Source organism: Pyrgilauda ruficollis, unplaced genomic scaffold (genome assembly GCF_017590135.1).
Source record: "Pyrgilauda ruficollis isolate IOZ18807 unplaced genomic scaffold, ASM1759013v1 scaffold4, whole genome shotgun sequence".
Classification (NCBI taxonomy): domain Eukaryota; kingdom Metazoa; phylum Chordata; class Aves; order Passeriformes; family Passeridae; genus Pyrgilauda; species Pyrgilauda ruficollis.
In genome coordinates, this window is record NW_024525489.1 from 12,169,663 (window position 1) to 12,197,290 (window position 27,628).

Genomic DNA, 27,628 nt, shown 5'->3' on the forward strand with positions numbered 1-27,628 from the left:
TGCCACCGGCCCAAATGGCAGGAACAGCTCCAGAGCAAGGGAAAAAAAAAACCCAGCTGTTCATTTAAATGCCCCCTCCTCCCAGGTCCGATCACACTCCCTGAAAGTGATACTGCTTCACAGCCGAGGCCCCATTTGTCAGGGCAGTGTAGGGGAGATAAGGGGGGCAAGGGAGGATCAACATCTGCCCACCACAGAAATGTGGGCTGGCAGGGTGGGGTTCTGTTTCGCTGCAAGGCTTTGCCATAGCCCTTGAGCAGACAGCTGAGTCTTAAATATGCTTGCCTGTCATTCCCTGCCAGTGCCAGCAATTGTCACCCTGCTCGTATAAAGGCCAGGAATGCAGACCAGGTGAGCCAGCAAGGAGAGTAGGCAAAGGATGGCCCAAGGCATAATATACTGGAGCAGTTGGGTACTGCCCTGAAAAAGAGCTTTAGTTTGGCTCCATGAGTGGCTCAAGAGTAGGATAATAACAAGTGTCCTGCACTTTCCAGCTGAGTTCCAGTGTTCCTAAGCTGAGTTAGCTTGGGGCAAGCAGCCAGGGGAGCACAAGCTAGCCAGACTGAGCATGCAGGCAGGAAGGTCCATGTTCATGTCTGTGCCCTTCCACTTCCCTCCTGTGCCGAACCTTTCCTCCTGTGCCGAACCTTTGTTTTGTTCCTGGTGGATGTCTGTTTTCATTTCCTCCCCTTGTTTCCTTCCAAAACCCTGCCAGGGCCCTACTTTTGGCTCTCGCTCAAGAAGAATTTAGGAGAATGAACAGACACAAGGGACCAAAAGCTACTGTTCCGTTTCCCTGCCTGCCTGCTGTAAGCTGTCCCCAGCCCAGTAAGTCCCATCCAAGGGTGGTTAGTTCAGCCAGGGTGACCTTTCCCAGCCCCACGGATTCTTCCCAGGAAGCCAGCCATGGATGAAGAAAGCAGGCTGGCCATGTCTCAGCACAGGGACACCATGTGCTGAAAGCAGAAACAGCTCCCCAATGGCCCCAGAGCTTCAAGGACCGGGGTTGACGTCAGCCCCTTGGGCCTGGCCTCCCGGAGGCTCCCGGGCTCCGGGTGTGCCGTGGTCAGAGGCCGCGGCGCACGGCTCAGGGCTCTGCTGCGCACTGCCGCCAGCTCCATGCCAGCCACCTTAGGGGAGCGGGAAGAGCTCCGATGAAGCAGGAGCCAAAGCTTTGCTGCAGCTATGTCAGGGTTGGTGTTTCCCCAGGAGGAAGCATCTCCCCTTGGATCAGGGAGGCAGCGGGTGCAGTGCTTGGCCTGCTCTTGAGACTCCTGGGTTCACTGTGCTGCAGCCGATCCTGGATAAGCCTTACTTAATGCCTCGATTTCCCAAGCAGTACAGCTCCACTGGGAATACCCTCTCCTTGTGCAGAGGGCACTTGCAGCATCCTACCTCTGAGCAGGCTGGGGACCGCTGGGATGAAAATGCAGCATCCCAGTCGGTGCTAGTGATGACAGTAATGGAGGAGAGTGGACATCTTAGTCCCTAGGGAGCCTTTTCCTAGGAAGAGCCCTGCCTGGGCTGAGGGAACTAGTCTTCCTGCCATCCCTACTGGAGGAATCCTGTCCTCCAGTCCCATGGGGAAAGGGAGGTGCTGACCAGGTGCAGAGATGCTGCAGCACATTCCTGGGAGCATTGCCTCTGAGTGTTAGGTTGTATCTGAGTGTAATGTTGCTGAGATACACAAGGGAGTGGATGGAAAATTCTTTTGGAACAAAGGGGCTGTAGTGTGTGGCCTCTGCAGAAACGTGTTCCTTGCCAGGGAGGGAGTGCAGAAGGCTCTCACCCTGCTTTGAGAGCCAGATGCTTGCAACATCCCAGCACTGAGAAGAAGGTGGGGCAGGGTTTAATTGCCAAGCTCTTGGGACTCATAGAAAGGCAGATTTTTGTCTCTCGCCAAAAATTCAGAGATCTTGCTGAGTTACTTTCCCCATCTGGAAGGTATGGGTCCAACTGGGCAAAAGTACAGCCCAGGGAGATGAAGGGATTCAAACTTGCTCCTTTGTTGAGTATTGCCCACAGCTGGGAAGAGAATGCAACCTTGAAAGAAAACAAAATAGCACCAGTATCTACTTCGGAACTAAAGATTTAGGGCAGCAGAGTCCTGCCCGTGTGTTTCCTAGGCCAAGGCACATAGAGCCTTGCTGTAACTTCTCTGATCCATGAAGGACTTTCTGGTCCTGCAATCACTGCTCTGTCTCTCAACACTTTTTACTTGTCTATGTTTCATCCCTCTCCACCAGGGGACTCAAAATTCCTCACCAGATAGTTGGGTTATGTTTTGCTGGGTATGTGTCAAGACCGCTTCCTTTCAGGCATCCGTTTTCTTCATTGTATCACCTACAAACTGATGGGAAGGGCTGAGATCCACTTCCTGAGCCTAACCAGGGACTGTATACCCCTCCATAGTAATTATTTCTCACAGATGATCAGTTAACATCTAGACATCAGTGAACAAGGAGAAGGAGATTCCCCCGGGCAGCACGAGGATGATGTGGGCTTCTGGTAAGCCTGTGGGTGGAGCAATGCTGGTGAGATAGCAGGGCTGGAAGCAACCCACACAGGGCTCTATCCTCAGGGTCGTGGCAGGACTGTGCAGAGCTGTCCTCTTGTCTTCTCCTCCCTGCCATCCCAAAGCCCTGAGAATTCAGTTGTCCAAAGCCCAGCCCCTTCCTTCTTGCTGCTGAGCATGGGTGAGCTCACAGCCCACGCATCCTCTGGGCAGATCCTGGGGCTGGAGCCAGCCGCCACCTCCATCTCCTCTGCGAGAGGATGGACCCATTGGGAGGCACGGCTGGAGGGTCATGGGTGTGTGCTGTGCCAGCATCTGGGCAGGAGATGGCCACCCTACCTCCTGCTACAACTCCCCTTGGTTGCTGCTGCCGTTCTGTGGAGGGAATGTCTTCTGAGCAGTCCTGTGCTCCATCACACAACAGGCAAATCTGGCACAGGCCACCCTAGGAGTGACGTGCCAGCACTCAGCCTGCTCCCAGAACAGCATCTCTGCTCCGTGGGAGGGCAAGACCCTCATGCCATCTCAGAGGCAGGAGACAGAGCAACCATTGGCACAGACTGTTGTATGATAACATCTCCAAAGGATTCGGCAGGGATCATGGGAAGAAAGGCATCTCCACCAGATGTAGATGAGGTTTGCTGCAAGTCTTGCTCTGGGCAGCACTGGGAGCTCTCAGAAGTGGCAGGGGAGGAAGATGAGAGTCAGGAAGGCCAAGAGTATTTTGTTTTAGGAAGCCTCACCCTTCTGGCAGGGATCCCAGAGGGTGCTGGTGGTGGGGACAGTGGTGGCACCCAAGCACCCAGCCCCGTGCAGGAGGAGCATGGGCCATTCCTACTGAGGAGGGACACAAATGCTATAAATAGGTTGTTTAATGCACTGTGGCCAGGCCTTGGAAAGCCCCAGCCCATGCACATTCCCTGCTGCTGGCGCTGAGACGGCAGCTGTTGAAAAAGGCTGGATCCAGCAGCTGCTGGCTGGTGCTCCTGGCCCCTGGCCCAAGTCCCAGCCCTGCTGCTCCCCTTGTGGGGCGGCTGAGACCTTAGCATCCTTGGCACAGGTGCTGAGGCTCTGTACTGGTGTTGGTGCTGCTTCCTGAGCCAGCAGTGACTGCAGGATGCTGCTGGTGCTAGAGGGACAAGGAGGATGAGGAGAGGGCTTTCTTCCTTGATATCCCTTGCAGTAGTGGGGAGACTGCCGTGCCTGGCTGGGAGCTGTGGGGCCATGCCGGAGTCAGCTGCTGCCCACCCACGAGCCCTCAGCTGTGGCTGTCCCCAGCCTCAGCTTGAGATGCTGGGCCCCCACAGCCGTCTCTGCTCACACAAAGGCCCCTTGTGCCCACGGGAATGACATTCCTTCAGTCGTGGGCCCGGGGCAGAGTGAAGCGTAGCCAAGGGGGAGATGCCAGAGCCCAGCTGCTGGGGCAGCTGGTGGGGCCAGGTGGGGATGGGCTGTGGTCCTGGCCCCCTCCCGTGCCTGGGGGATGGACATGAGCAGCTGGTGGGAAAGGGGGAACCCCCAGGAAAGGCAGGCAGCTCTGGGCTGCGGGAGGCAGGGCCATATGAGGTGCAGGAAGTTCTGGGATGCTGGGGAGCAGGAGCAGTGGTGCTGTGCATCCATGGTGACTGCTGGCCCGCCCAGCACAGACCTATGGGAGCGGTGTGGGAAAGGCAGACGTGGGCTGGGCCGGCTATTGCTGGCTAGTGCCTGTCCCAAGACAAACCCAAAGCCAAGAGCAGGTTTGGTCACACCTGGCCTCCTTGCTACTCCCCTCACCTCAGGATTTAAGGCCTCTGCTGGGCACCTTCCTTGTCCCCTTTGCAATGAGGGGGACGAGCCAGGCTACTTTTAGTGGCATTAGCTGGCAGCTGGCGAAGCCCCTGCCTGCCGACCCCCTGCTGATACTGGGCTGCCAGCTGCCAGGGCCGGCGAGGGGAAGGATCTGCCAGCTGGCACCCAGAGGGAGGGAGGGAGGGGGCTTCTGGTAAGGCTACGCCAGGAGCACCTGTCATCCCAAAGCCAGGGTGTCACCGTGCCCTATAATTGCGCCTGTGTGTGCATGATGAGGCTCTGCAGCTGGGACAGCTCTGCCTGCCTGCACCCCTGTTCTGTCCCACCTGAGCCTTGTTTTGCAGGGGATTTGGGATTGCATGGAGGAGCAGGAAGCCTGGGCTGGCAAGCCCTAGGATACTCCCAGCCCACAGGGCAGCAGCTCAGCTCACAGGTAGTGAAGTGACAAGCACAAATAGCCCACCTCCATCCAGCCCTGGGGAGCCTCTGTAGGAGAGGGCAGCCTTGTGAGGCAGCTGGGGGCTGTTTCCTTCTGCTGGCACACCTCAGCTCCTGGCTGTGCTCTGAGCCAGGCTGGCTTGCCCCAGAACTGGGTGCTGCCCCACTGCGGGGACGCTGGTCCCAGAGAGCTGGGTTGGTCCAAAGGGCACCTGTATAAGGGATATTGAGATGCTGGGATGGATAAAGTACACAAGGTCACTCCCCTTACAAATGCTGAGCACCCCTGGGCCATCCAGGCTGCACTGTCCTTCTGGAGTGTGAGCAAGGAGCAGGATGCGCTGACAGCAAGTCCTGCTCTGAGCCAGGCTGTGAAAAGCCCCACCATCCAGCACTCCACTCTCATTTTTGTGGAAGGCTTCTGCTTCCAGCTATAACTGGCATGGCCTCAAAGCAAGCAGGGGAAAACATTCACTGCCCATAGCCTGTACCCAGGGAAGAAATAAACCTCTTTTGGTCCCTTTCCAGGGTCCAGAGTTCCAGGCTGCTCTCCACTTCCACCAGCTCCATAGTTAACTCCATCCTATCCTCTTTCCCCTCCCCAGCCTCCACAAGACACCCTTCCTGAAGAGCAGTGCTCCCTTCCCTCTCTCTTATGTGGTGCTGACCCATGTGTAAGTGTTGAGACATCCGTGCAAAGGAAGAGGCAAGTTTCATAAAGTCCTAGGGAATGTGGATGTCTCCAGCCCCACAGCAAGACCTGCCCTGATGGTGCTGCTCCACCTGTGCCCCAGGCTGGGCAAGCAGCGTGACCTAGGCTCTGCACCAGCCCACGGTGAGCAGAGGGAGGACGCAGACCCCAAGACACCTCCCAGAGCACAGGTCTAACAGATCTGTTTATTCCTGGAGAGCACAGTGAGCAGAGTGAGGAAGCAGAGCTGCCGGGCAGGCAGCAGTGGTTATTGCTGCAGGTGCATCCTCCAGCGACAACAGGGGTCTGGGGGAGCAAACTGCCTGCCTGCCTCTACAGGGCAGGGGACGGCCCCTCGCCCACTGCCAGGCTGGAGCCACCCCATTACCCCAGAAGAAGGTGAGGGGAATGGAGTAGCACAGAGAAGTGCAAATATGTTGGCACTGGAGTTCATCCGCTCTGGGCAAAGGAGCCCAAGATTCAAGGAGAGTGTTACAGTATGGGACGACGAGGGATTGGGAGAAAAACCCCAACTTTGTGCCAAAGACCCCCACAAACCACCACCCCCTGCTCTCTGGAGGAAGGCATTGCTCTTGGGTGCTGTACCCCCTAGCCCTGGTGTGGCCCATGACCAAGGGCAGCAGATGTCCCAGGTGCTCCCAGGGATGCAAGGGGAGGCCAGGCTGCTGTGACAGTGATGGCATAGCTGTGTCTGCGTGGACAAGAGGAGCTTCAGTGCTGCAATACAGGGTTGCATGTGTTCACATGATGGAGGAGGCCCAAAACATTCAGTGCTTGAGCTGAAGAGCTTGACCCAGTGCTGGGCTTAGGCAGGAGAAGGGTTGTGTTGAAGGCCACGCAGAAAAGAGCCAGCAGGCTCCACGCTTTGGTCGCGCTTAGTGGTGATGAGTACGGTGCAAGGGCTTCATGATATCGAGTGTGGCCATTCCTCCTCCCAGAAGGCCACTCTGGCTCCCTCAGGAACCTGCTGCCTGAGCAAGGCAATATGTGCTGATGCTCCCAGGTGTGGGTGCAGAGACAGGCAATGTGTGCTGGAGGGGATGGGCCAGCACTAGAGCAAGCAATACGAGTGTCCTCCCCCTCATGCCCCAGCAGCTGCCCCTCCCTGCTCTGCAGCTGGCCCCCGGCCTGCCACCATGCAGGGACTCACAGGTACCCCATGCTGCTCGCCCTCCTCCTGTTCTGGGGTGAGAGGGAGCAAGGGAAAGAAGCCCAGCCCAGAAGAGGAGAAGGGAATCCCCTGCCTGCCTTGACCCCTGGTCCACTGGAGAAGATGGTGTGAGGCTTGCTGGGAGGCAGGGCTGGTGGCTCAGCGTGGGATGGAGCAAGGGGGGAAGAGTATCCTGTATCCATAGATCCAAGGGAGGCACTTGGAGTGGGCCTGGCCCATTGGGGTGTCCCAGCTGCAGCAGATCTGTTGTAACTCCTAGCCACACATCGTCAGCAGCAGCCACTGGGAAGGAGCGGGAAGAAGGATGAGCAGGGTGCATTTTTGGCATGTCCTCACGAGTAAATTTTAACAGCCCTCCATGAAACACAGAGCCTGTAGCAGTCCTGTTTACTCACCTTGATCTTTTATGGGTTCTTTCCCTACCCAGGGGGCTGGAGGGCTTTCCACCACCCACCCTAGGTGCCCCATTCACCCTAATGCCATGTCCCCTTGTTCCCACCCCAGCTTTCACTGGGCTGAACTCTCACCTCAGAAAGGTTCATGACAGCAGTGCCAGTGCCTTCAGGGTCCATGCTACGGAAGAACCCTGCAGGGACGCAAGCAAAGTGAGCAACACATCTCTCTGTTCCTGCCTTCCCTGCCCCAGGGCCATCACTCACTGAACATGGTCTCCAGCTTCAGGAGGCAGCAGACAAAGTTGTCAAAGTCCACGCCCATGTCACTGTCTGCATAGCGCGCCACCACCACCTGATGCAGCTTGTTGTTCAGCTTGAAACCTGCAAGGCAGAGAGCAGTCAGGCCCCAGGGAGGCAGGAGAGCAGGGTGTAGTTGTGAAAGTCCATGCACCCACACAAAGGGTCCACCAACCCACCAAAGGAAAGGCACTGTGTCCAGCCTCAGTAGGAAGAGGGGATGCTCTCCCTGCAGCCACATATGACTAGTTAGCTCACTGATCCATCCCAGGCCTCTGCTTTGCCAGGATGGGATTCTGCAGGCCAGAGGAGGACAGAGGCTGGGACCATCTTGGTGCATCTCTAACTCTGAGGCTCCAACACTCAGCACAGCTGTGATGCAGGAAGCCTGGTGCATACAGGGGCCACATCTCACTACCACAGGTTGGCTTCAAGCATGCAATATAGGCTGGTTACACTCTTCTCCTGCTTTTTAGGACAGGACTGTGACAGCAGGAGCTCCCTCCCCAGCCTCCAGCCCAGTCCCATCCTTCTCCAGACCTACCGGCTGACTCTAGCGCCATGCGCATTTCATAGGAGCTCATGGTGCCTGACTTATCCAGGTCATACTGGCGAAAGATCGTCTGCAAAAACATCAGAGAGGACATGAAGGGAAGGCTCTCCTCTGGCCTCCAGGCTGGCTGTCCCCCCTCCTTGCTGCCTCAGGAAGGGTGCTACACCTATGCAGTGCACCATGCCCCCTCTCCTCCTCACCAGCCAGCTCCGGATCTTGTTCCACAGGATCTGGAACTCCACCAGCCCAAGGCGGGCACTGCCGTCTTTCTGGGGAACAGAGGGTCAAGGAGGTCAAAGCAGCCAGGAAAGGGGGAGAGTATAAAGGCAAAGCTACCAGATCCCAGCCACAGGAGGTGTGAAAAGCCTGGACACACTTGGCGGGTCCAATTTTTCCCCCAATCTTCCCCTCTATCCTATGCAGCATCAGCAAAAAGCTTGCAACCCGGCAAGGAAAGGGTAACACTTGAACTAGCAGCCGTGCCATTCCCTGGGAGCAGCTGTGCTGCTGTTGTAGGAACCACATTGCTGTGCTGTCCTTGGACCAAAGCTGGGCTAGCCTGCAGCAAAAAAGAATGTTGTAGGGCCAGGCTGGAGAAGGGGTCAGAGGTGCTCCTTGCCTGACACCCCCAAATGCATGTCCTTGTACAAGCAGGACACTGGCCATGGCTCCTGTCACTTGACTCATCCACAACAGCTGCACAGGATGGTTTGGAGGAAAGAAATCCAACAGTCCTTGTTTCCTTTGAGGAGTGCCTCAAAGGCTGGGTGGCACAACAGCACATCAGGCTAGGGAGCCTGTGGGAAGTGAAACACAGGAACTTCCTCCTGGAGGTGAAAGTAGAAGGCATGGGGTGGGACCGTGCTGGGCTTTTGGTGGCAGAGCCAGGCCCAAGCAAGCAGGGGAAGTGATGTCCCTTGCCAAAAAACCTGCTGCTGAAGTTGAAGAGTGTAGGGCAGGTGGCCCTGAAGCCATAAGGACCCCTTCCTTTCTTCCCCCAGTTAAACAACTTCAGCACTGCCACAGAGCCAAGCCCCAGCTCCAGGAGACAAGTCATGTTTCTTGCAGGCTGAGCACCATGAAAACCAGCCCTGGCCCACAGCACCAAGAGGATACATCCATCAGGTTGACCATGTTGCGGCAGGAGTCCAGGCTGAACCCATCTGTTTTCAGATCTTTGTCTGAGGAGAAAGGAGGAGGCTGAGCACATGCATCCAAACCCAACCTGCTGAGCAACCTGGGCTGCAGGGAGCAGGGGGTAGGAAGAGTAGTGCTTACGTCTAGAGATGACTCTGTTCAGAATTGTCCGAAGCTCAAAGACGCTGATTTCCATGTCCTGGAGCAGAAGCAGAGTTAGGATCACCCCTTGCCTGCTCTCCACCCCACTTCTGCCCATTGTCCCCCTCCTGCCTAAACATCTCTGCCTTAGTCACAGTCACAAAACATGAGGATGCCATTACAGTTCTTGTACACTCAGAAGAGCTTTGGTCACAGCTGGATGCTCTTCCCCAAATCTGCCTCTGTCATCACACCATCCCTGTGGGCAGCTGGGCTGAGCCACAGCAAAGATGGACTTGTCTGCAGGATGGGACTGAGCGAGCGTGGGGTGGGGTGGGCTGGAACTCCCACGGCCAGGGGTTCAGTCCTGTCCCCTCCCCTCCCCAGAAGGCTTTCCAGAGCTTGGTGCAGCCATACCCACCTCCCCTGCCAGCTGCTGGAACATGTTCTTGAAGCTGTCCTCTATGTCATCCTCAGTTATTTCCTCCTGGGGTGATGCAAACCAGAAAGAAGAGGTTAGTGGTCAAACCCAGGCTCTGCCCTGCCTTCCAGGCTCAATAACACCAACTGGAAAGGAAGCTCTTCTTTGTTCTTATCATCTTTGTTAATTCCCACACCCCCATCACCCCAACTTTGCCAGCCCCTCTCCAGCCACACTGCTATCCCAGACTCAGACAGCCACCCCGTGCCTGGAGCTCCCCCTCCCAAGGGCCGGAGCCTCAGCACTAGCCGATCCAAAGTGGCGGCTCCTACCTCATCTGCCAGATCTGCCGAGATCTCCTCATCCAGCTCCCTGGGATAGAAAGGGGAAAACAGTACTGAGCGGGATCCCCAGCCAGCAGGCTGCCTGCAGTGGGGAACATCCCACTGCTCACAGACACGGGCTGTCCCTCCCAGGCCAGGACTCACGCTGTGTCCGACTGCTTCTCGGTGAAGACGCGCAGGACGAAGTCGGCCTCCTTGTGTGGCTCGAAGGTGGAGGGCACAACGATGTACTCGCCGGGGGGCAGCCGGATCTGGTTGCTCACCTCCCGCAGGTTGATGAAGGTCTCAGACCGTGCCCGGGACTGGTTTCGCAGGAAGAAGTCCTTCTTCAAGTGCACATTCTGCATGCCCTGGGCCTGAGGGAAGGAATGTGCTTGTGGACCACAATGGGAAGCATCCACAGGGAGTGGCGGGACCAGCGCCAGCTCCATCAGGTAGGACAGCCCTGCCCTGCCCATCCAGTAGGAGCCATCCCTCCCTCCCATATGGAGATGCCCAGCTCCCACTAGCACACTAGCCACAGCCAGTGCTGTGGGAGATCCCATGCCATTGGATGCATCAACCCATTTTTGCCCAGTCTTGTGTTTTCCTCCAAGATGGGGTAGGCTCTGACAGCTCAGGACGTACCTCCTCAGGAACCTGCAGATAGGAGGGAAAAGAGGGAAAAAATCAGAATCCAAGTACCTGCCCCATCCCTTACAGCTGCAGGGAGCACAGGATGGGGGACATTAGCCCACAGCTGGCCAAAGCTGGTGGAAAAGATTTTCTTGAGAGCTGGGGTTGAGGTGGGACTGGCAGGGCTGAGCCTGACCGAGGAAGAAGCGTTGGGGCAGGCAGGGGTTACCTCGTAGACAGCAAAGCCGATGGTGTGCATGTCACCTCCCACCCGCCGCTCCCGCCGCCGATGCTTCTGCATCAGAGCCACCAGGAAGCTGCAGGCCACCTCATCATCCCCAGGGTCATCATCTTCTTCCAGCAACTTGATCTTAAACTGGGGGTTGATCCAGAATGTGGCTGGGAGGAAGGGGATGTATGGATAAGACACCTGGTTTCGTCACACTGCCAAGAGTAGAGATGTGGAGGGCAGAGGTACCTGGGTGATTCCTGCAGCCCCCGGCAGTGCTCCCCCGGCGCCACGTGCCCTCGAACACCTGTGTGTGCCATCTGCTGAGCTCGTCCTTGGTGAGGGCATCGGGGGTCAGGTTGCAGATCTCAAGCCTGGAGAACTCCCTCATGAAGTCCCGGAAAGACATCCTGTGGGAGGCAAGCAGGGGCTGAGGCCAGGGCACTGCTGTGAGGAGGGAGGAGAGCACAAGTAGCTCTGGACCCAGCTAACATTTTAGGAGAATTAAATGACAGTAAAATCTTTTACCCTAAACAGTTATAACTTATTTAAAGCCTCGTGCGGGGTTTGGGTACGAAGGGATGTTTACTGTTCATAGATGTTTATTTTGCATTTAGTTGGCCTGAAATTTCTTTCAAGGGAGGAAAATTATTAACTAGATCAGACGAGAAAATGCTGGCAAGCTCTCCAGTGCTGGGAAGCCAGCTCATAAAGGCAGGTCGTGTGCTTCAGGTGAAGCATGACTGCAGGATCTCTCGCCGGCTCCTCTGCTCCTTCCCAGACCAGCTGCTGAAACAGAGCAGCACTTTGCCCCAGCACTCACCAGAACTCTCCATCCTCCATCTTCAGCTGCAGCTCTTCCCTCTCGTCAGGGTCAATGTTGTTCCACTCAGAGGAACTGGAATAGCAGGAGAGACACAATTAGATAAGGACTCCTGAGAGCAATTTAGAGCTGGCCCTCAACTCTCTTTCTGATGTGAAGGGCTCTGCACACTGTGAGCTTCCCCTCAGCACTGCCCCGTGCTTGACTGCTGTGTGTGCAGTGCTTGCTGGGCTGACAGAGCGAGACTGCCATCCCTTCTGTCCTGCTTACCCATCACTCCAGGCTCCAGTCCACTCCACCTGACCCCAGGGGTTCCTGATGCGGATGAGTTGTTCCTGCTGACCCCGGTAGTTCACCTGCCAGACACCAGACACAGGAGGTGGAGCCCATGCCACTGGCCAGGCTGCTATTGCTATTAAAGTCTAATCTAGGTGACTCACATCTCTGAAGGCTGTGACAGAATAGGCGTGGCCCTTCACCAGCTTCTTGAAGGTCACTGCTTCCATATCAAAGGCGCTTGTGATCTGAGGAGAATGTGTAATGCTCAAGTCAATAGGACTGAATTCATGTAGTCTTATCCCTACCCCTTCCCTCCACTCTGGAGAATTCTCCTTGCTTTGCACTGCTCCAGCCAAGAGAAGTAGCAGGCAGCAGCTCCCTGTGCTCAAAGACTGCTGGTTGTGGACAATTTAAAGACAGTTTCCTTAGCAGAGGATCCCAAAGATCCATCAAGGAACCACCCAAACTTCAGAATTTAAAAACCCTGCTCTAGGTAATTTGCTGATGCAAAATATGGCCATAGTTATAGGCAATCCCTTGTCCTGCGAACAATCCCGCTCCATCCAAAGGAGCCACGTGTTTTGCCGCAGGGCTGCCACACTGGCTCTGGAAAGGGTGCTGTGGTAAGAGGGCAGAGAAGTAGCCTTCACCCGCTGTGCCAGTGAGGGGACTGCTGATACAGCCTTGGCTCTGTGAGGCCTCGCTTTGGCCAGCGCTGCGGCAGAGCCCCGGCTCATCCTGGCACGTCACTTACATCGGCTCATCCCAGCACATCACTTACATCAGCTCATCCCAGCACATCACTTACGTCGATGGAGCAGCCCAGCAGGGAGCCCCTCTCCAGCGCCTTGCGGATGATGTGGGCCATGTTGCGTGGCGGCCGCTTCAGGTCGTACATCTCTGCCACGCCGCCCGTGAAGTCCTCGAAGCCCTCGGTGGTGCTGCCCCCCGAGAGCGACTCGTAGCAGCCGTTCAGCCTGAGGGGCGCGTGAGGGGACAAGGAGGTAGCGCGCCGCAGCTGCCCTGCCACCCAGCACAAGCAGGGCCAGCGGCAGAGGAGACTCCCTTCCCTCCACCCTGCACAGGGAGGTGCCCTACCCCGTACATGCCCACCCACATGCCCGCCATGGGGATACCCACTTGGCATAGGCCTTCTCCAGCAGAGCACTCCAGAACTCGGTGCACTCCGCCGAGTGGACAAACAGAAGTTCCCCATCCTTGGTGGGCAGCTGGTCGTCCACCACCACATCCACCCACTCACCGAACTGCCAGATCTGGGAGGTGAGGAGGGAGTGGGGTGAGCTCAGAGCATCACACGGCATCATCCCTACCCCAAAGGGATGGCCTCAACCCACCACCCTCGCTTCTGCCACAGCCCACCAGCTGTGGAGGGCCAAAAGCTCCCAGCTCACCTGGAAGTGAAAGATGCCAGCATAGTCCTCCTGGAAGCTCTGTCCATGGGGTACCACACGGTGCAGGAGCTCTTCGTTGAGCGTGAGGGAGCCAATGGCAGCCAGCAGCCAGCAGTCACCTGGGGAAGGAGAGGAAGCTGGTGTGAGTACCCATCACCTCCCTAGCTGGGAGGGTAGGTGATGGATGTTTAGGAGCCCATGGTGTGTTCCCCTTGCAAATGTTTGGGGTTATCCCGCTCATAAAGTCCATAGAAAAACCAGAGAAGGTCCAGCAAGCAGAACTCAGGAATCCAGGCTTGCTCAGCCTGCCCACAGAGAAAAGTAATAGCTCAAGGCAACAGGGAACGTAATTCCCTCACCTGGAGCCTGTGTCCAGACCACCACACACAGTCAGCACCAACAGCCCCCTCCTGCAGCCATTTATCTGGACCCTCCTGGAACTCATTCATATGACTGCCCTCCATATCACAGACAGCAAGTTCTGCAGCAGAATTACACTTTGCATGTAAAAAGTTACTTTAGCAAGAGAGTGGTTTCATGCTGCTGCCCCAGCTTCTCAAATTGCAAGCAATGCCACCACATTTTTCCTTCTGAGTGATCTTAGCCACAAGTGCTGCTCCAGGCCAGAACTGTGCTTTAAATTCTTTGACTTGATTCTCTTTTGCCTTTGAAGCCTTTCACACCTTAGCCTTGAGCCTGGATAATCTGTAACTGGGCTGTGGTTTGACAAAATGCCATTTCCGAGTTTTTAATGACCAAGTGAACTCTACCACAGTGCTTTGGGCTGTTATGCACTCCAGTTGCCACCTCAAGTTTGTCCTAATTACTGGATATATTAAATGTAGTCAGCCCTGAAAACAGCATGCTGAATTTGCTAAGGTATACAGTACTCCCAATCAAGTGCCCTACTTGCTCCCAATCAGGACAACACTGTCTGTGGTACCAAGATCTGTTTCTGATGACCACAAAATTCCAGTTGTGGTTCAACTCTGCTAGCCTACCCAGCCCATTAATACTTCCCTTCTTGACTCAGTGCCCTCACCTTGGGAGACACCTCTGGAGAAAAGACAAATCATCACTTGTACACCTCTCGATACCCTTCTGCCACACCGCATTTGTTCACAAGCATTTTGTCACCGTCACCACCTGATTTTGTTATTGTCAGGCAGCTGCCGTCCCTCACCATTTACCAAAGCAGGGAGCTCTTTGGAGCAGCTCCTGGCATTGTTGTCAGCATGTGTGAGGCATGGATGCACCCAGAATCTCCACTGATCTCAGCATGGCCAAGCTGTGCACACATCCACTCACTTTTGTGGAGCTTTAACCTAGAGCTACCAGGAGGCATAGAATGCCCCCTGACTTGCAGTTTCCACCTCACTGAATGGAAAGGGCCACCCAACCCTCCCCAGTCACTAATGCCTGGACCAAGGTCCAGGGACAAAGCTTCAACACTCACCCAGAGCCCCCTGGCAGATGTCCGTCCGGGTGGCACCGCCAACAATGAACTGAGGGTCATCCACTAATTCCTGCAGAAGGACAAAATCAGATCCTGGTGCTGCATCTTGGCAGGGCCTGGGCTTTAGCAGGGCTGGCACCCACTGCAGCTCTGACTCAAGAGAAATGGTATATGGTCCCTGTGAGATGTACCCCACCCGCCCTCTGCTAGGGAAGGCTGCTTGACTGCAACCCCAAGGCCATCACGGTAAGGCAAGGCAAGATCTATTGTATCCATGGGAGGACAAGGCTGGATGGCATTCCCCTTGCCCCCATGGCACCAGGGGATATGCACTCTCAAAAGCCCCAGCTACTGAGGGTGACACACCCAGGCCATGACACCTAGGAGCAAGAACACAGCCCACCTGCTTTGAAGCCCACAGTCTGCTGCCCGGAGGAAGCAGTGCCTGCTAGACACAATGCTCTTCTGAGCAGACACTCATGGGGAACGGCCCTGGGCCCTTGGGAAAGTAGCTCTGCAGCACTCCAGGGACTTGGAGCACTGAGGGGTGCCAGCAAGGGCCAGTCTGCAGCTCAGCACACCACGTCAGTGCAGACGTGCAGGGCAGGGAGGCCAGGCCAGCCTGAGAAGAAGCAAGCCCAGCACTTACCGACGGACGCTTCCATTCCACTCCCCGTGTCTTGCTGGAGTGTGGCCCCAGCTCCTTGAATCCAAGGGCAGTCGGGCCAGCTGGGAATTGGGGATCCCTGAAGAGGGTGCCACTCTCAATGCACTGCTGCTTGAGGGCCTCATAGTCCTGGTTGAGGTACTTGATGGCGTTGTTGTGCTGGCCAAGCCCCTCGGCTCTCAGGCGGTCTCTCTGCACGCGAGCAGCCATCCCGCCAAAGGGCATCATAGCTCGGCACCAGCACCGCTACCTTGCGCTCCACTCCCTGCAACAGAGCAGGCACGGCCACGCTGAGGCAGGGCCCGCTACCTTGCTGTCCCCTGGGGATATCAGCCATCACACAGAGCCAGGCTTGGAGGCTGAATCTCCAATTCCCCGCCACTCCCACGGCAGGGACCTTCTCCAGCAGCAATGGCCTGGCACAGGGAGCCCAGTGACACCAGAGCACCCCAGGGTGGGCACACACACCGGGAGAACCTCCGAGACCCCATCCCCAGCAGCAGCCCCGTTCTGAGCCCTGTCCTCCAGCCTGGCCTTTGCAGCCCTGCTGTCTTTAGGGGACACCAAGGGGGCAAAGCAGCACTGAACGCAGGCTGGGAGGAGGCAGCCCCCCAGCACCTAGGTCATGGGTCCTGTCCTGTCCCCGCTATGCCAAAAAGCTGAGCCCGGAGGAATTTCAGACGCTTTCCAACCTCGTCAGCCTCTCCTCCCGGCGCAGCTTTCCGGGTTCTTCCCTCGTCCCGGCTCCTCCTCAGCCGCCTCAGCCGGGAGGCCGTCAGCGGCTGCCCGCACTTCTCCCACCCCCAGGGGCCTCTCCCTCTCCTTTTCCCTCTTCTCCGAAAGCCGGCCCGGCTGCCTGAGCACTGAGTCAATAGGGCCGGGTAGGGAGGAGCCCAGCGGAGCGCAGATAGTTCTGGCTATGGGGCCAGAGCAGGACAGGGAAGGAAGAGGCGGGACGGCACACACACACACAGGGAGGATGACTCAAGGCTCGTCGACCGCCAGTGGAGCAGCCTGCTGGGAGATACCGGGAAGGGATTGCGGAGTTCAGCGGGGCGCCCTGGCACCGGGAGAGCGGGGCAGGACAGGCACCGCAGAGCCCCATCCCGCACCTCTCCCTGCTCTGGCCGTCCTCCCGGGGCTCTGACCAGCAGCTCACGGCCAGCAGCTTCGAACCAGCTGGACACGGCTGCCACGTCTGGTCCCGCAGCCCTGCCCCACTGCGCCCGCTGCGGTGGGCAAGTCCCAGCTCGGCTCCTGGCGTCCAGCTGCCCTCAGCCCTGTCCAGGCACCATGGCAGCAGCCAGCACACAACCCACTGCACCCCCCAGGCTGGAAGGGGCTCTGGCACCGTCTGGTCCAAGCCTCCGTGCAAGCAGTGTCACCGGCAGCAGGGCCATAGGGCAGGTGCCATGGCCCCCAGCCCACTGGCATCTGTGTCTCATCCTGCCCCACTCCCCAGCAATCTCAGCTCCTGCTTGGCTGGGCTGGTGCCCAATACTTCAGAGGTTTTTCCACGTGAGAAAGTGGTGTAGTCCTTGGGTAAATAAGCCAGGAGCCAGCAACCCACTCAGAGCAGCAAACTCGAATGCCAGTGCTGGCCCACTCCCTCCCCAGTACCCTATCCCAGGGGAGCAGGGCGCAGCCTGGCTCCAAAGAGGCGGCTTTCCTTGTCCTGAAGTGCTGTGATAGCTAAAGGGAAGGCAGGCAACAGTGAATAGGGTGCAAGCTCCTGGCACATGCGTAAGGCATAAACTTGGCTGCTAACACATGTGGCTGTCCTAGCCAGAAGCTTTTCAGAAGGAAAAATTTACTCTTCCCCATCACTCTGCCTGCTCTGGGATGCTCTAAACCCACTACCCTTCTCGGGGGAAGCACCAGCCCTTCTCTCCTCTACGACAGTCCTAAATCTATGGAGCTCCTCCTACAGCTCCTGCCCCACAGCCGCACCCTGGCAGTCTCTCCCAGTGGCAAGGCACTTGGTGCCTGCAGGGCTGGCAGGATGGCTTCTCCAGTCCCAGACACTTCCCAGAACACAGGGGCCCTGAGGGAGGAGGGATTCCAAGTACAGCTGCCCACACTGCCTCCAGACCCCACCTCACCACCTCCCCGGCACTTACACCACAACCTGCCAGTGGCCAGGGAACTTCCCCTACCCACAGCCACTGGCAGGTTCCCTGCACCCTTTCCCACCCTACCTACCAGCACGGGACATGGCTGCGGACATGGGGAGCTTTGTGCAGACACGGGCACCGTATGAGTTATTCTTAGCTCTGTGGCTCAAAATACTTGGGAAGGCTGTGCTCAGTGGCAGACGGAGGTCACGCAAGCGCAGAGCAAAGGAAAGCATTTCAGACCCCAGAATGAGAGAGGAAGCACATGGGTCTTTAAAGCAATGGGGTCAGCCACTGACACCTCCCCAGGCTTATGCTGATGGACACTGCAGATCCTCCAAGGAGGAGGAAGGGGTGTGATGAGACAAGCCAAGCCCCCAGGGCAGTTTTCCACCACAGATGACATCCAACTACAATATGATGCTTTCCAGCACTCGAGGCACCTCTGATCCCTCCCAGGGAGCAAAAAGACACAGTGGTTCCTGCAGGGTCCCTGACACCTTGTGCACTTTAGCGCATACTGCAAAGCCCTTGGGCAGCATCATTGTTGAAGTCCAGCCAAAAAATCTTTGCAGACCTCTGGCTGCCAGCTGCTCTTGCAAATCAACGGAAGTGAGGAGTTCCCTTCCTCAAAACCAGCCCTCACACACGGTATCGTGCCGCATACTCAGCTCGGGGCAAGGCGTCACAGCCGCCCATGGCATCCCACAGTGCTCAAGCAGCTCTCAGGCCCCTTCCAGCCCTCCAGATGACAAAGATCCCACAGGCCACCCTTCATGTTACCGCATTCCTTTGACGGGATGCGGGCTTGGCTTTGGGGTCGGCAGCGCATCCCGGGAGGCTGCGGTATTCAGTTTACTCGCCGCCCCGACTGGGAAGCTTGTGGGTCTCTGCGGATGCGTTACCTAATACAAAAATCCTCGCAGACGGAAAGGAGATGGGAGGGGTAGGTATGCCTCGATAAGCTTAGAAAACAGAGGAAGGAGCCGGGGAGGGGGAGACCGAGGGACCCGAAGCTCTGCCCGCCCGGCGGCGGGCTCCCCCCCGGTGCTTAACCCCAAGCTGGGGGTCGGACAAGGGTGAGGATGGGGGGGATGGACTCACGGAAGCTGCTGCCGCCACCGCCCTGCCCGCTTCGGCTCGGCCCGGCGCAGCCCAGCCCGGCTCAGTACAGCCCCGCGGAAGGTGGAGTTTCGGTGGGCAGGATGTACGAGCAAAGCCGGGAGGGCAGTGGGAGGGAGAATTAAAGGAGCAGTGACAGCTTAGAGACACTGGGAGGGGATTATTGATCCAGGCTGATGGTGAGGTTCTCTCTGCTGTCGCCCTCTCCCAGTTCTCTGGGATGGAGGGGTACAGCCGTGATGGGCGTGCCCCTTCCACCATTGTTCTGAGGGAACAATGGGTTGGGTTCACACGGAAACTGGGGCTGGAAGGAAAAGAGGAACCAACTTTCCTCTAGGAATGGATTTGCGGGTGACTGTTCCACACTGCCGGCACCCCAGTGTAACCGGGTGAAGCTCTGTACTGCACCTTTGTCCCCAGGACTTATTGACTTTCTGGTGCCACGACTGAGTACGGTGGTCCCACCGCACATCCCAGACTGTTGTGTCCCTTCTCCCTTCCCTCATGCCTGCGGGGACTGTGCCCGCACCGCCTCAATCAATGGTCCAGGTGGCCACGGCCAACAACGCCACCAGCAGCTGCCCCGGCCTCCCTGCGTGCCCCAGCTGGCCTCTCCCCCGCAGCAGCTGCCCCTCGCTGCTGGTGCCAGCAGGGCCCTCTCCCGGCAGGTCCCACTGCCCTGGGGTTTTCCACAGCCTCATCGGGCTGCCCCTGCGTGCCCTCTGTGACTCATGGTGCAGCTATGCTGGGTGGTGCCATTACCAGCGGGCATGGCCACACAGGGCTTGGCACTGTACGGTGGAGCCTTGTGTGGCTCAACATGGCTTTGGCTGGCATGGCATAGCATGGATTGGCACAGCTTGGCCTGGTGTGGCTTAGCCCGGCATATCTGACATGGCCTGGCCTGGCATGAGCAGCTCAGCTCAGGCCAGCCCCATCCCAGGAAAGAGGCTCTGTATTGCCATTTTTTTGGTGCCAGGGCTGAACAGGGTGAACCTAATGGGTGTCACCAGCTCCCTGTCCTTCCCTAGTGCCAGTTTGCAGCTGGGGAGGCTGTGCCCATACAGAGTGGCATCGCACCTGCTTTCTACCTCACCCCACCTTGCCCCAGGGGGTAAATCCTTCCAAAGCAGGGAGCAGGTTGCACGTGGGGCCAGGAGCCATGTCCCTTGCCTGAGGGAAGGGCAACCCAAACATTTAAAACCAGCTGTAGCATGGTCCTGCTGCTGCAGGCACAAGGGACCAGTCCGGTCCTGGCCAGCACCCACTGGAGCTGCCCCGTCCCTATACAGGGGACTTTGTTACAGGCAGCTTGTTCTGCTTGCCCCCATCCTAGTGCAGAGGTGGCCTTGGGGTGCCCTGCTCTGGGTTGTTGCAAGGGCTGCTACATCTTCTTCCCAGGCAGGCTTGCCACAGGAAGCATAAGGGGCTCCCTGCATAAGGGGGACATTATTTAGCTCTGCACGGAGCTGCAGGCAGCACTGTGCTTTCAAAGAGCAAGAGGCCTGTAGGGCCAAGGCTTGTTCCTACTTTGGGTTTGTGCCCATCCTTGTGACACTTGTCCTTTTCAGCTCCTGCCTTATTACCCTTCAGTGGCCTCCAAAGCTGCTTTCACAGATGCCTCTCCTGGGACAGGAGAATAATCCTGTCACAAAGGCTGTCCCATGTCCTTCCCCCTGTGCTTGGAAACTGTTTCCCTAAAACACCTGCAAAATCTCTCTGCAGTTTCCTTGTTTCCTTCCCTCAAGCTTTCGTTTGCAGTGATGGCTGCAGGGACTTGGCAGCAAGCACAGTTCTTTCTATCTTCAGTTTTTTGTTCTCTGGCGTTGTCTCTTCCCTTGTCCTTTGGCTGTGGGCAGGAGGGTCTTTTGTCCCCTGCCGGTACTGCTGGCACACGAAGCGTAATCACAGTGAGGCGGGGATGGAGCTGGGGTCACTTGTCTGTCTCTCGCAGCCCACGCCAGGCCTCGCCTCTCCATTGTGCCATCCTCCAAGCAACGGCCACTGTACACATCCTAAGGCGCACAGCACGCAGCAGGCTCCCGGGAAGCACGCCAGATCCAGCCTGCACAGAGAGCAGCAGGGAGCACCCTAGGGGCTGGCTGCTTGCTGTCTGTCCCAGCACTCAGGGCATGGCTGACATATGAGCAGCATCATGTTTTGGGAAAGTGCTGCTCTGTGCTCCAGGGGTTTAGCATCCCTCATGTGTTCCCAAAGGCTTTAGCTGTCCACCAAACCAGGTGTCCAGGTTTGGAACGGATATTGCACAAGTGGCAGCGTAACTTGCTATTGGAACAGTACAGGTGGGCTGACACGTGGCATGAGGCTACCAGTGAAACTCCCCTACCACATCATTTCCAAACCACCTTCTTCCACTGCAGCCTCAGTATACACAGCTCCTCCCCATCTACCTGTTTTTAGCAGTAAAGTCCCTGATACTTCTGCAAGTCAGAGGGAAAGCCATTCATGCTGCGAGAGCCTGTGAGCCATGGCTGAGTTGCTGGCAGGAGGGCAGGGCTTGTGCTCACACTACTCCCCACCCCGCCTTTTGCACCACGCATGCTCCTGCAGCCCTGCAGCAGCTGGGGTCCTCTCCTCCCAGGTCCCAGCCCCCAACCCACTCCACAAAGAAAAGACTGTAAACAATAGCTCCTTTTTTTCCTTTTTTCTTTTGTACACAAATATATACAGGGTATTATACACATCTCTACACAGACAGTGCCACTCAGAACACACAGCTCTCTGTGGGTAGGGCCCCGACAGCCACAGAGGCAGCCCCGGAGCACGGCTGTACCTACAGAGACCATAGCATCCCAGCCCACCTGCTGGACCAGGAGCAAGGGCAGTAGATGGGTGTGAGAAGAAAGGAAGCAGGATCAACATCCCCCCTGCCCCAGCCTGTGAGTGGACCGGGATCTCTCAGCTCACATGCCCATTTCATTCCTGGCCGCTACCTGGAAGGGATGGGTGACTCTCACCATGCCCCTTCACACCCATGTGTGCTCCAGCCCCAGCCGAGCCCTGGAAGCTGGCGTGACCTGCCCTCCCCATGCACTGAAGACCCATACACTCTCTGTTCCATCCACCCTTTTCTCCAGGCCTGGGATTTCTATAGAGGTCTTGTACAGGAAAGGAAGCTATGTCCTCCCTGGAGCAGCCCCCCACCTGCTCTCTGTGGGTCTGGTTCCCTTCCTCTAGTGGAAGGCACAGGGGAGAAAAGCCATAAGATGTGACCACTATTCCTGGCAGCTGAGGTGGGCAGGGCTGACAATTCACTTGTTCTGGTCGATTAAAGTGCTTGGAGCTCCTGGGCCAGCATGGGTGATTGAAAAGGTAAATGACTGTCCCCTTTTGCCTGGCCCCTCAGGGTACAGCACCCACAGATGACAGGCAAAGGGAGGGTGATAGTGTCTGCAATGAGCACCAAAGAGGATGGTGGCAGGGTTTGAGGGAAATAAATATAGCTAAATAGCGGAGGGATTTATTATTTTCCTTTACATTTTACACAAGGGGAGGGGGGAAGCAATTGAGGGCAACTGATACTGACCAGAAACAACCTCACAAAATGTCTTCAAACAGGGTCAGTCTTTCCATGTGCCAGGGGCTCCAGTCACCTCTCCCACCCATCCTGTTCCCTGCCTGTCTCTGGGACACAGCTATCAACAGGGAGTGGGCAAGAGCAAGAGGTAGGAGAGGAACAACCCCCCTCTCAGGCTGGGTGGTGGGAGGGGAGCCTACACCAGTCAGGGCAGGTGAAGAAAGTCAGCACAGTCCCATGAGGCTTTCATGCTCCTGAAGATGGTGGTCTTGGTTGGAGACAGCTTCTAGGGTCTGCTCTCCCAGGGCTCCCTCCCTCTCACCACCTCAGCTGGGGGAAGACCCTGCAGCAGCTCAGGGAAGGAAGCCCACGGGGCTTAATTGCAACGAGGCAGTGCTGATCTTGCAGGGTGTTGAAGGCCTGTAGCCTGAGACCCTTTCTCCCCTCTCCCTAGCACCCAGGAGACCCCCACACAGCCTCCCCACCCCCAAGCCTGGACCTGCAGTGCAGACACAGGGCAGCAAAAGGGGGGCTGCAGTACCACATGGGGGTCAGGTTGATTTGTTTGAAAGGAGAGTAAAATGTGCAAAGAAAAATGCCACTTTAAATGATGCTGCAAACCCCTGCCTGTGCCCCTGGGGGAGGAGGGAACAGGACCTGGGGGAGAGGCTGCCTGCGCCTCCTCCTGCTCATGAGAAAAGCCCTCAGCACCCCTCACCCTGCAAGGGCCTATCTCGCTCATGTCAACCCAGTGGCCCTTCCCTGGTGTGATGCCACCCTTGACCACGAAGTCAGGGGCACCGTCACCATCCTGCAGTGAGGGGGAAGCCTGTCACCACCCCTGAGCCTGGACCAGCTCCTGGGATGCCACACCAACTGGATGCTGGAAGCAGTTGAGAAAGGGCACACGCAGGCATAGGGAGAAGGTGCAACAAAAGCCAACCCCAGTCTGGGTGGGGTTTCCAATAAACTGACTGAAGTTTTTCATTTATCACCTTCCTGTAAATCTAATAAATTATTAGTGTTTCTCACCAGAAAGACAGGGGATACGGTTGCCTGCTCAGAAGACCCCAAGTGTTCCCCTTATGCCCCTTCCCAGAAAGCACCCAGCGTTCCTCCTCCCTGCAGGTCCAGGGCAGCACCACGGGGGTTATGGTCCCCCTCCTCCCCAGTCTCTGGGAGTCTGGGGTCCAGGGATGCGTTGAAGAAGGTAGCTAGTAAAGAGCATGCCTGCCGAGCAGCCGGGCTGGCGCGGGGGTGGAGGGGCAGGGAGATTGAGAGCTTGCAGCAGGGCCCCTGCCCTCACTGAAGGCAGCAGCCCTGGGGGCAGGAGGGTGAGGGCAGTAGCCAGCACCCTCAGGTGCCTCTTCCCAGGTCTCCGTGCGCACAGCCTGCCCTGCTCCTGGACCTCCTTCCCCTCCCGCCCTTTGAGGTCCCTACTGGCGGATCTCATTCTCTATCAGGCTGTCCTCACACGACTGGAAATCTGTGTCATTCATGCCATCTGCATTGATGAGCTCCTCATCCTGCGATCCCTGCTCCTCCGACTCTGTTGCTTCGCCCTCCGGCGAGGAGTCCTGCAGCACTTGGGCGATGTACTTCTGTCAGGGCAGGCAAGGGGCAGGGAGAGAGCAGAAACACACGTGAGTCTAGGGAACTTCTCCAGGAAGCAGAGCACAACACACTAAGCACCATGCATGAGCCTGAGCGTGGGGATATGTTGGGAGGGCAAGGAAGCATCCAGACTCCATGGAATATACCAGGACAGGTCTAACAGTGGGGCTTGGCCCTGAAACACTGGATGTGTTTCAAACCCCAGCAGTCTGGGACAGGGCATCTGGGCTAGGAAAGAATGTGGATTCTCAGGCTCTTTGGAGACCATGTGAACTGGAAGACTGCACTTCCTTTTTTGTTAGTAGATGTGTCTTAAAGCTCTGCCTGCTTCTTATAAGGATTCGTTCTCCTTTTGGCAAAACGTTGCTGCTCTTAGCTGTCTGGAGCCTAGGAGGGAGCCTGGATTACATGTGCACACCCCAGCCCTGCTCTCCTGAGGAAGCAGGAGGCTCTGCTTTACCCCATCTCTGCAGCCCTGCATAGATCCCCACTACAAAAACCTTGTGGAAGGAAGCAGTTGGAGTGAGCCAGTTGAGCCAAGGTGAAGTTCCAAAAACCAACTCTGGGGGTCTCAGAACATTGGACAGGGGAGAGAAGAGTCCCCAGAGCACTTCCACGGCCTTCAAGGCAGTGTCCATGGAGACGCCTTTGTGTTGGCACTAGAACAAGCCTGGTGGGTGACAGCTTCTGCTGGCGTGCAAGCGTGCAAAGATGCAGAATGAGAAGGGAGACTGACCCGGCTGGATTCATTGTCCCAGCCGAAAGAGAGACGGAAAGTAAATGCACAGCATCTGAGGAGCAGCGGGAAAGAGGTGTGTGTGTGGGGGTTACACTTCACCGAGAGCAGGTGAGGGGCATAGTGCCCAGCAGTTGCCTCCCACTCTCACTGGGAGGATCCAGGTGCTGATTCAGAAAAATGAGAAGTGAGGAGTGAGGTACTCAGACAGGGAGTTACCTCCCCCTTTCCAAACTCAGGCAAGGAGTGTGCCAGGGCACAGAGGTGGGGATAGTGACTCACAGCTGATTTGGGAGCCGGCAGACTGGTGGCAGGTCTCCCGTTCTGCCTGTTGTCCATGGCATCCACTTCTGTGTGGTCAATCTGGAGAGAAAAGAAGAAATTGAGACTGCCAGGGCAACATACTTGCTGTCCCACCTCAGCAATATACAGGCAGCAGAGACAGCCTCAGGACAATCCCCTCTGTGAAGTCAGGGTTGACAGGCTCTGCTGAAGAGCTGAAGGCTGAAGAGCTGAAGGCTGGGACCCCTCAGAGCCCCTGCTGTTTTGTGGTTGAGCTGTGCTACCAAGGAGAAGGGTCCTGCACCCAGCCATTCTGCCTCACCTTGTAGTTGTGAGCGCTGAGGTATTTGAAGTGCCCAAAGCAGACGTGACACAGGCAGATCACAATGGTGATCACGAGGACCACAAAAGTGAACATGGAAGTGGGGGCCAGGAACCCTGGGGCAAAGGAAAACCAAAGTGTCAGTGTCAAAAGGACTGTGACCATGCTCTGTGGCTGGAGGCTGCCAGGATCAGAGCCTGGCCAGGGAAATGGCTCAGTAGGAGGCTAAGGGCTGGCATCCCAGCCCAGTGCTCACCTGTGCGCACTGTGGAGAAGAAGAGAAGCCAGAAGAGGCAGAGGATCGGGGCTGCCACTACCTGATTCACAGCCCCTGAATGGATTTTCTTGTCCAGCTTGGCAGGCAGGTAAGCATAATACAAGTTGTATCGGTCCACCAGGTGCTTTAGCAGCATGTACATGAGCCCTGGGAGGAGAAGAAAGCCAGACGAGTGAGGCATCAGCCTCTTTGCTAGACTGAGAAGGAATGTCTCTTCCACATCAGCCTTCTTGCCTCCCCTCCATCTCTGGCACAGGGAAGCAGAGGGGCATCACTTACCAAAAGGGACGATGATGGGGCAGGTGATGCTGTATGTCATGACTACAGTGAAGACACACATCATCCAGGCGTAAGCAGCCCCAAACTGGAACTCGTAGGCCTGATGCTGCAGGAGGGAATGGAGACCCATCAGCAGGAGGGCCCTGAGAGCTGAGTGGCTAATGCAACACACCCAGCTCTATGCACAGCACCAGGCAAGCCCCATCAGGGTCCCACTGCAGCACTCCCCTCCCTGGGCACAGGCCACAACCCATCCCTCAGCCCTGCTACATACTCGTTTGACGTTCCTCCGCTCGGCCGCCGAGCGGGCCAGGCAGAGGCGTATCATGTACATGAGCAAACCAGGGATGCGCAGCAGGTCCATGGCATTCCCGATGAATGCAGAGGCGATAACGTAGTTGACAAAGAAAGCCCCATTGTCTGGCAGGAACACGCACCTGGGGAGATGCAGCAAGAACAGGCTGCAAGGGGTGCTCCCTCCTCGCAGGGCAGCAGCTGGGAGTCTCCATAGCCTCTGGATGCCAACAAGAACCACCTCCCATTGTAAACAAAGCCCTTGTGCTCAACTCCACTTACTCAAATCGTACGGCAGCTTCAGCAAGGAATTTTTTGTCGAATAACCAGCGGAAAAATACATCCAAGCTGTGGGAAAAGAGGGCAAGGAGAAAAGATGAACCATCAGAAGCAGCAACAGACAGAAATGCACATATGTAGAAACTGCTCTAGAAGGATCCAAAGCTCTGACCATAGACTGTGTTGTTCCCAGTGCAGTATGTCACCAGCAATTATGTAAACTGGACAATGGAAAAAAATAAAACGGAACTAAACAATGCAACACTCAAAAAGGGATTTAAAGCTTCCTATTCATGTGTGTTTTTATCCCTTGACTCTGATCCTATCAGTATTTTTCCTCTCTCCTCTGTTTGGGCACAACATCCATGTAAGGAACAGATGATTGACTCTACTGAAGAAATTGGTTACCTACAAGGTACCCTCCAACAAGAGATTTTAAAAAATGCCTTAGAAGAAACAAATCCCATTTTCCTCAGTTTTTATTTTTTTATATAAAACTATCCAATCCTCTGGCACTGGTGGAGTGCAGAGCTCAACAGGCAACTGCAGAGGGATTGACTTCTCAGAAGGAAGCGTGGTCTCTTTTGTGGTCAAAATGCAAACATTCTGAGAGCATCTACCCAAGATGCAAGTTTACATGCCACAAGGCTTTATTAATCTATGTTGCAAACATGTAGTTACCCAGTGGGATGAAGGACTATTCTTCTACCACTAAGATGGTTTGCCTTATTCTCAGGATTTGTCTGACATCACCACTGAGGGGTTGTATCTCAAATACGGAATTTAGGTGGGATCTTAAAGATCCCTGACCCCACAATGTGGAAAGAATGAACAAGCACAGTTGGAGTTCCATGTCCCCCACCCACTCCCCAGTTTTTTCTTCCTCAGACTGTTCCCCTACTTGGTACCTGTTTATCGCTAGAGCCCACACCAATGGCTGGCAGGTGATGCATCAGTGTTTCCTACAGGGCAATTTATAAACTCTGCAGGAAGATTTGAGGCGTACCCCCTAACAGATGAGCCCTTCTGTACCAAACTATCCCACCCAGCCAAGCAGCATAACCTATTCAAGTTCTGGCTTAAAGGAGGCATTCACTAGTTTTGTGCAAAATTTGGACTGAACACTGAGCACAGAGGTGGAGAATGCCTCCTTCACCAGCAGATGTCAAGCAGACTTTTCACTCATCTACCATGTCAACTTTTGCTGCATTATTTGTAACGTCATGGCATGTCAATGCATCTGCAGATTGAGTCAGTAAAGTCCTAGAGACCCAGTCATGTATGGTCTGGCCTGCTCTCCCTCAACTAAAATTAAATACCAGTCTCCCAAGGGGATAGTGGCCAGGGCACCAGTGCAGTGAGGAAAGGATGTTGT

At 56.2% G+C, this 27,628-nt stretch overlaps 2 protein-coding genes across 5 annotated transcripts in view; both read right to left on the reverse strand.

Annotated features, from left to right (window-relative positions):
- Window positions 1-5,627: 5,627 nt before the first annotated feature.
- Window positions 5,628-18,755, reverse strand: CAPN11 (calpain 11). 2 transcript variants are annotated; one of them, XM_041477168.1, is made up of 22 exons: window positions 18,615-18,755; window positions 15,379-15,661; window positions 14,730-14,799; window positions 13,274-13,392; window positions 13,002-13,135; window positions 12,670-12,838; window positions 12,023-12,106; window positions 11,853-11,938; window positions 11,583-11,657; window positions 11,009-11,169; window positions 10,760-10,929; window positions 10,543-10,554; window positions 10,060-10,271; window positions 9,904-9,943; window positions 9,572-9,637; window positions 9,151-9,208; window positions 8,989-9,053; window positions 8,073-8,141; window positions 7,864-7,942; window positions 7,287-7,403; window positions 7,155-7,213; window positions 5,628-6,909 (listed from the first exon to the last, which is right to left on the reverse strand). In XM_041477168.1, exons 2-22 carry the CDS (start codon window positions 15,622-15,624, stop codon window positions 6,883-6,885), a joined length of 2,118 nt encoding a protein of 705 aa, XP_041333102.1. In that variant the 5' UTR covers window positions 15,625-15,661; window positions 18,615-18,755; the 3' UTR covers window positions 5,628-6,882. The 2 variants fall into 2 exon arrangements, with proteins under 2 accessions (XP_041333102.1, XP_041333103.1); XM_041477169.1 differs by lacking the exon at window positions 18,615-18,755 and adding an exon at window positions 17,599-17,683.
- A 2,527-nt stretch (window positions 18,756-21,282) lies between these two features.
- The window catches only part of TMEM63B (transmembrane protein 63B), a 48,626-nt gene continuing 42,280 nt past the window's right edge, over window positions 21,283-27,628 (reverse strand). For 2 of the 3 annotated variants that reach the window (XM_041477167.1, XM_041477166.1), the window contains 7 exons: window positions 26,257-26,322; window positions 25,955-26,117; window positions 25,681-25,786; window positions 25,381-25,548; window positions 25,125-25,240; window positions 24,803-24,883; window positions 21,283-23,771 (listed from right to left, as the gene is read on the reverse strand). In XM_041477167.1, the coding sequence (XP_041333101.1) occupies window positions 23,607-23,771; window positions 24,803-24,883; window positions 25,125-25,240; window positions 25,381-25,548; window positions 25,681-25,786; window positions 25,955-26,117; window positions 26,257-26,322 (865 nt within the window). In that variant the 3' untranslated portion in view covers window positions 21,283-23,606. Of the gene's footprint in view, window positions 23,772-24,520; window positions 24,688-24,802; window positions 24,884-25,124; window positions 25,241-25,380; window positions 25,549-25,680; window positions 25,787-25,954; window positions 26,118-26,256; window positions 26,323-27,628 lie in introns of all 3 variants that reach the window. The other variant, XR_005955938.1, reaches the window with a different exon arrangement.

What these genes read in the sequence shown, in the direction of transcription:
- CAPN11 (XM_041477168.1), bottom strand. Translation starts at nt 15,624, where the DNA reads ATGATGCCCTTTGGCGGGATGGCTGCTCGCGTGCAGAGAGACCGCCTG. An exon ending in CTGGCATCTTTCACTTCCAG is followed by an intron (nt 13,136 to 13,273) that starts GTGAGCTGGGAG and finishes CTCACCTCCCAG; the next exon opens with ATCTGGCAGTTCGGTGAGTG. An exon ending in GAACAGAGTCATCTCTAGAC is followed by an intron (nt 9,054 to 9,150) that starts GTAAGCACTACT and finishes CTTTCTCCTCAG; the next exon opens with ACAAAGATCTGAAAACAGAT.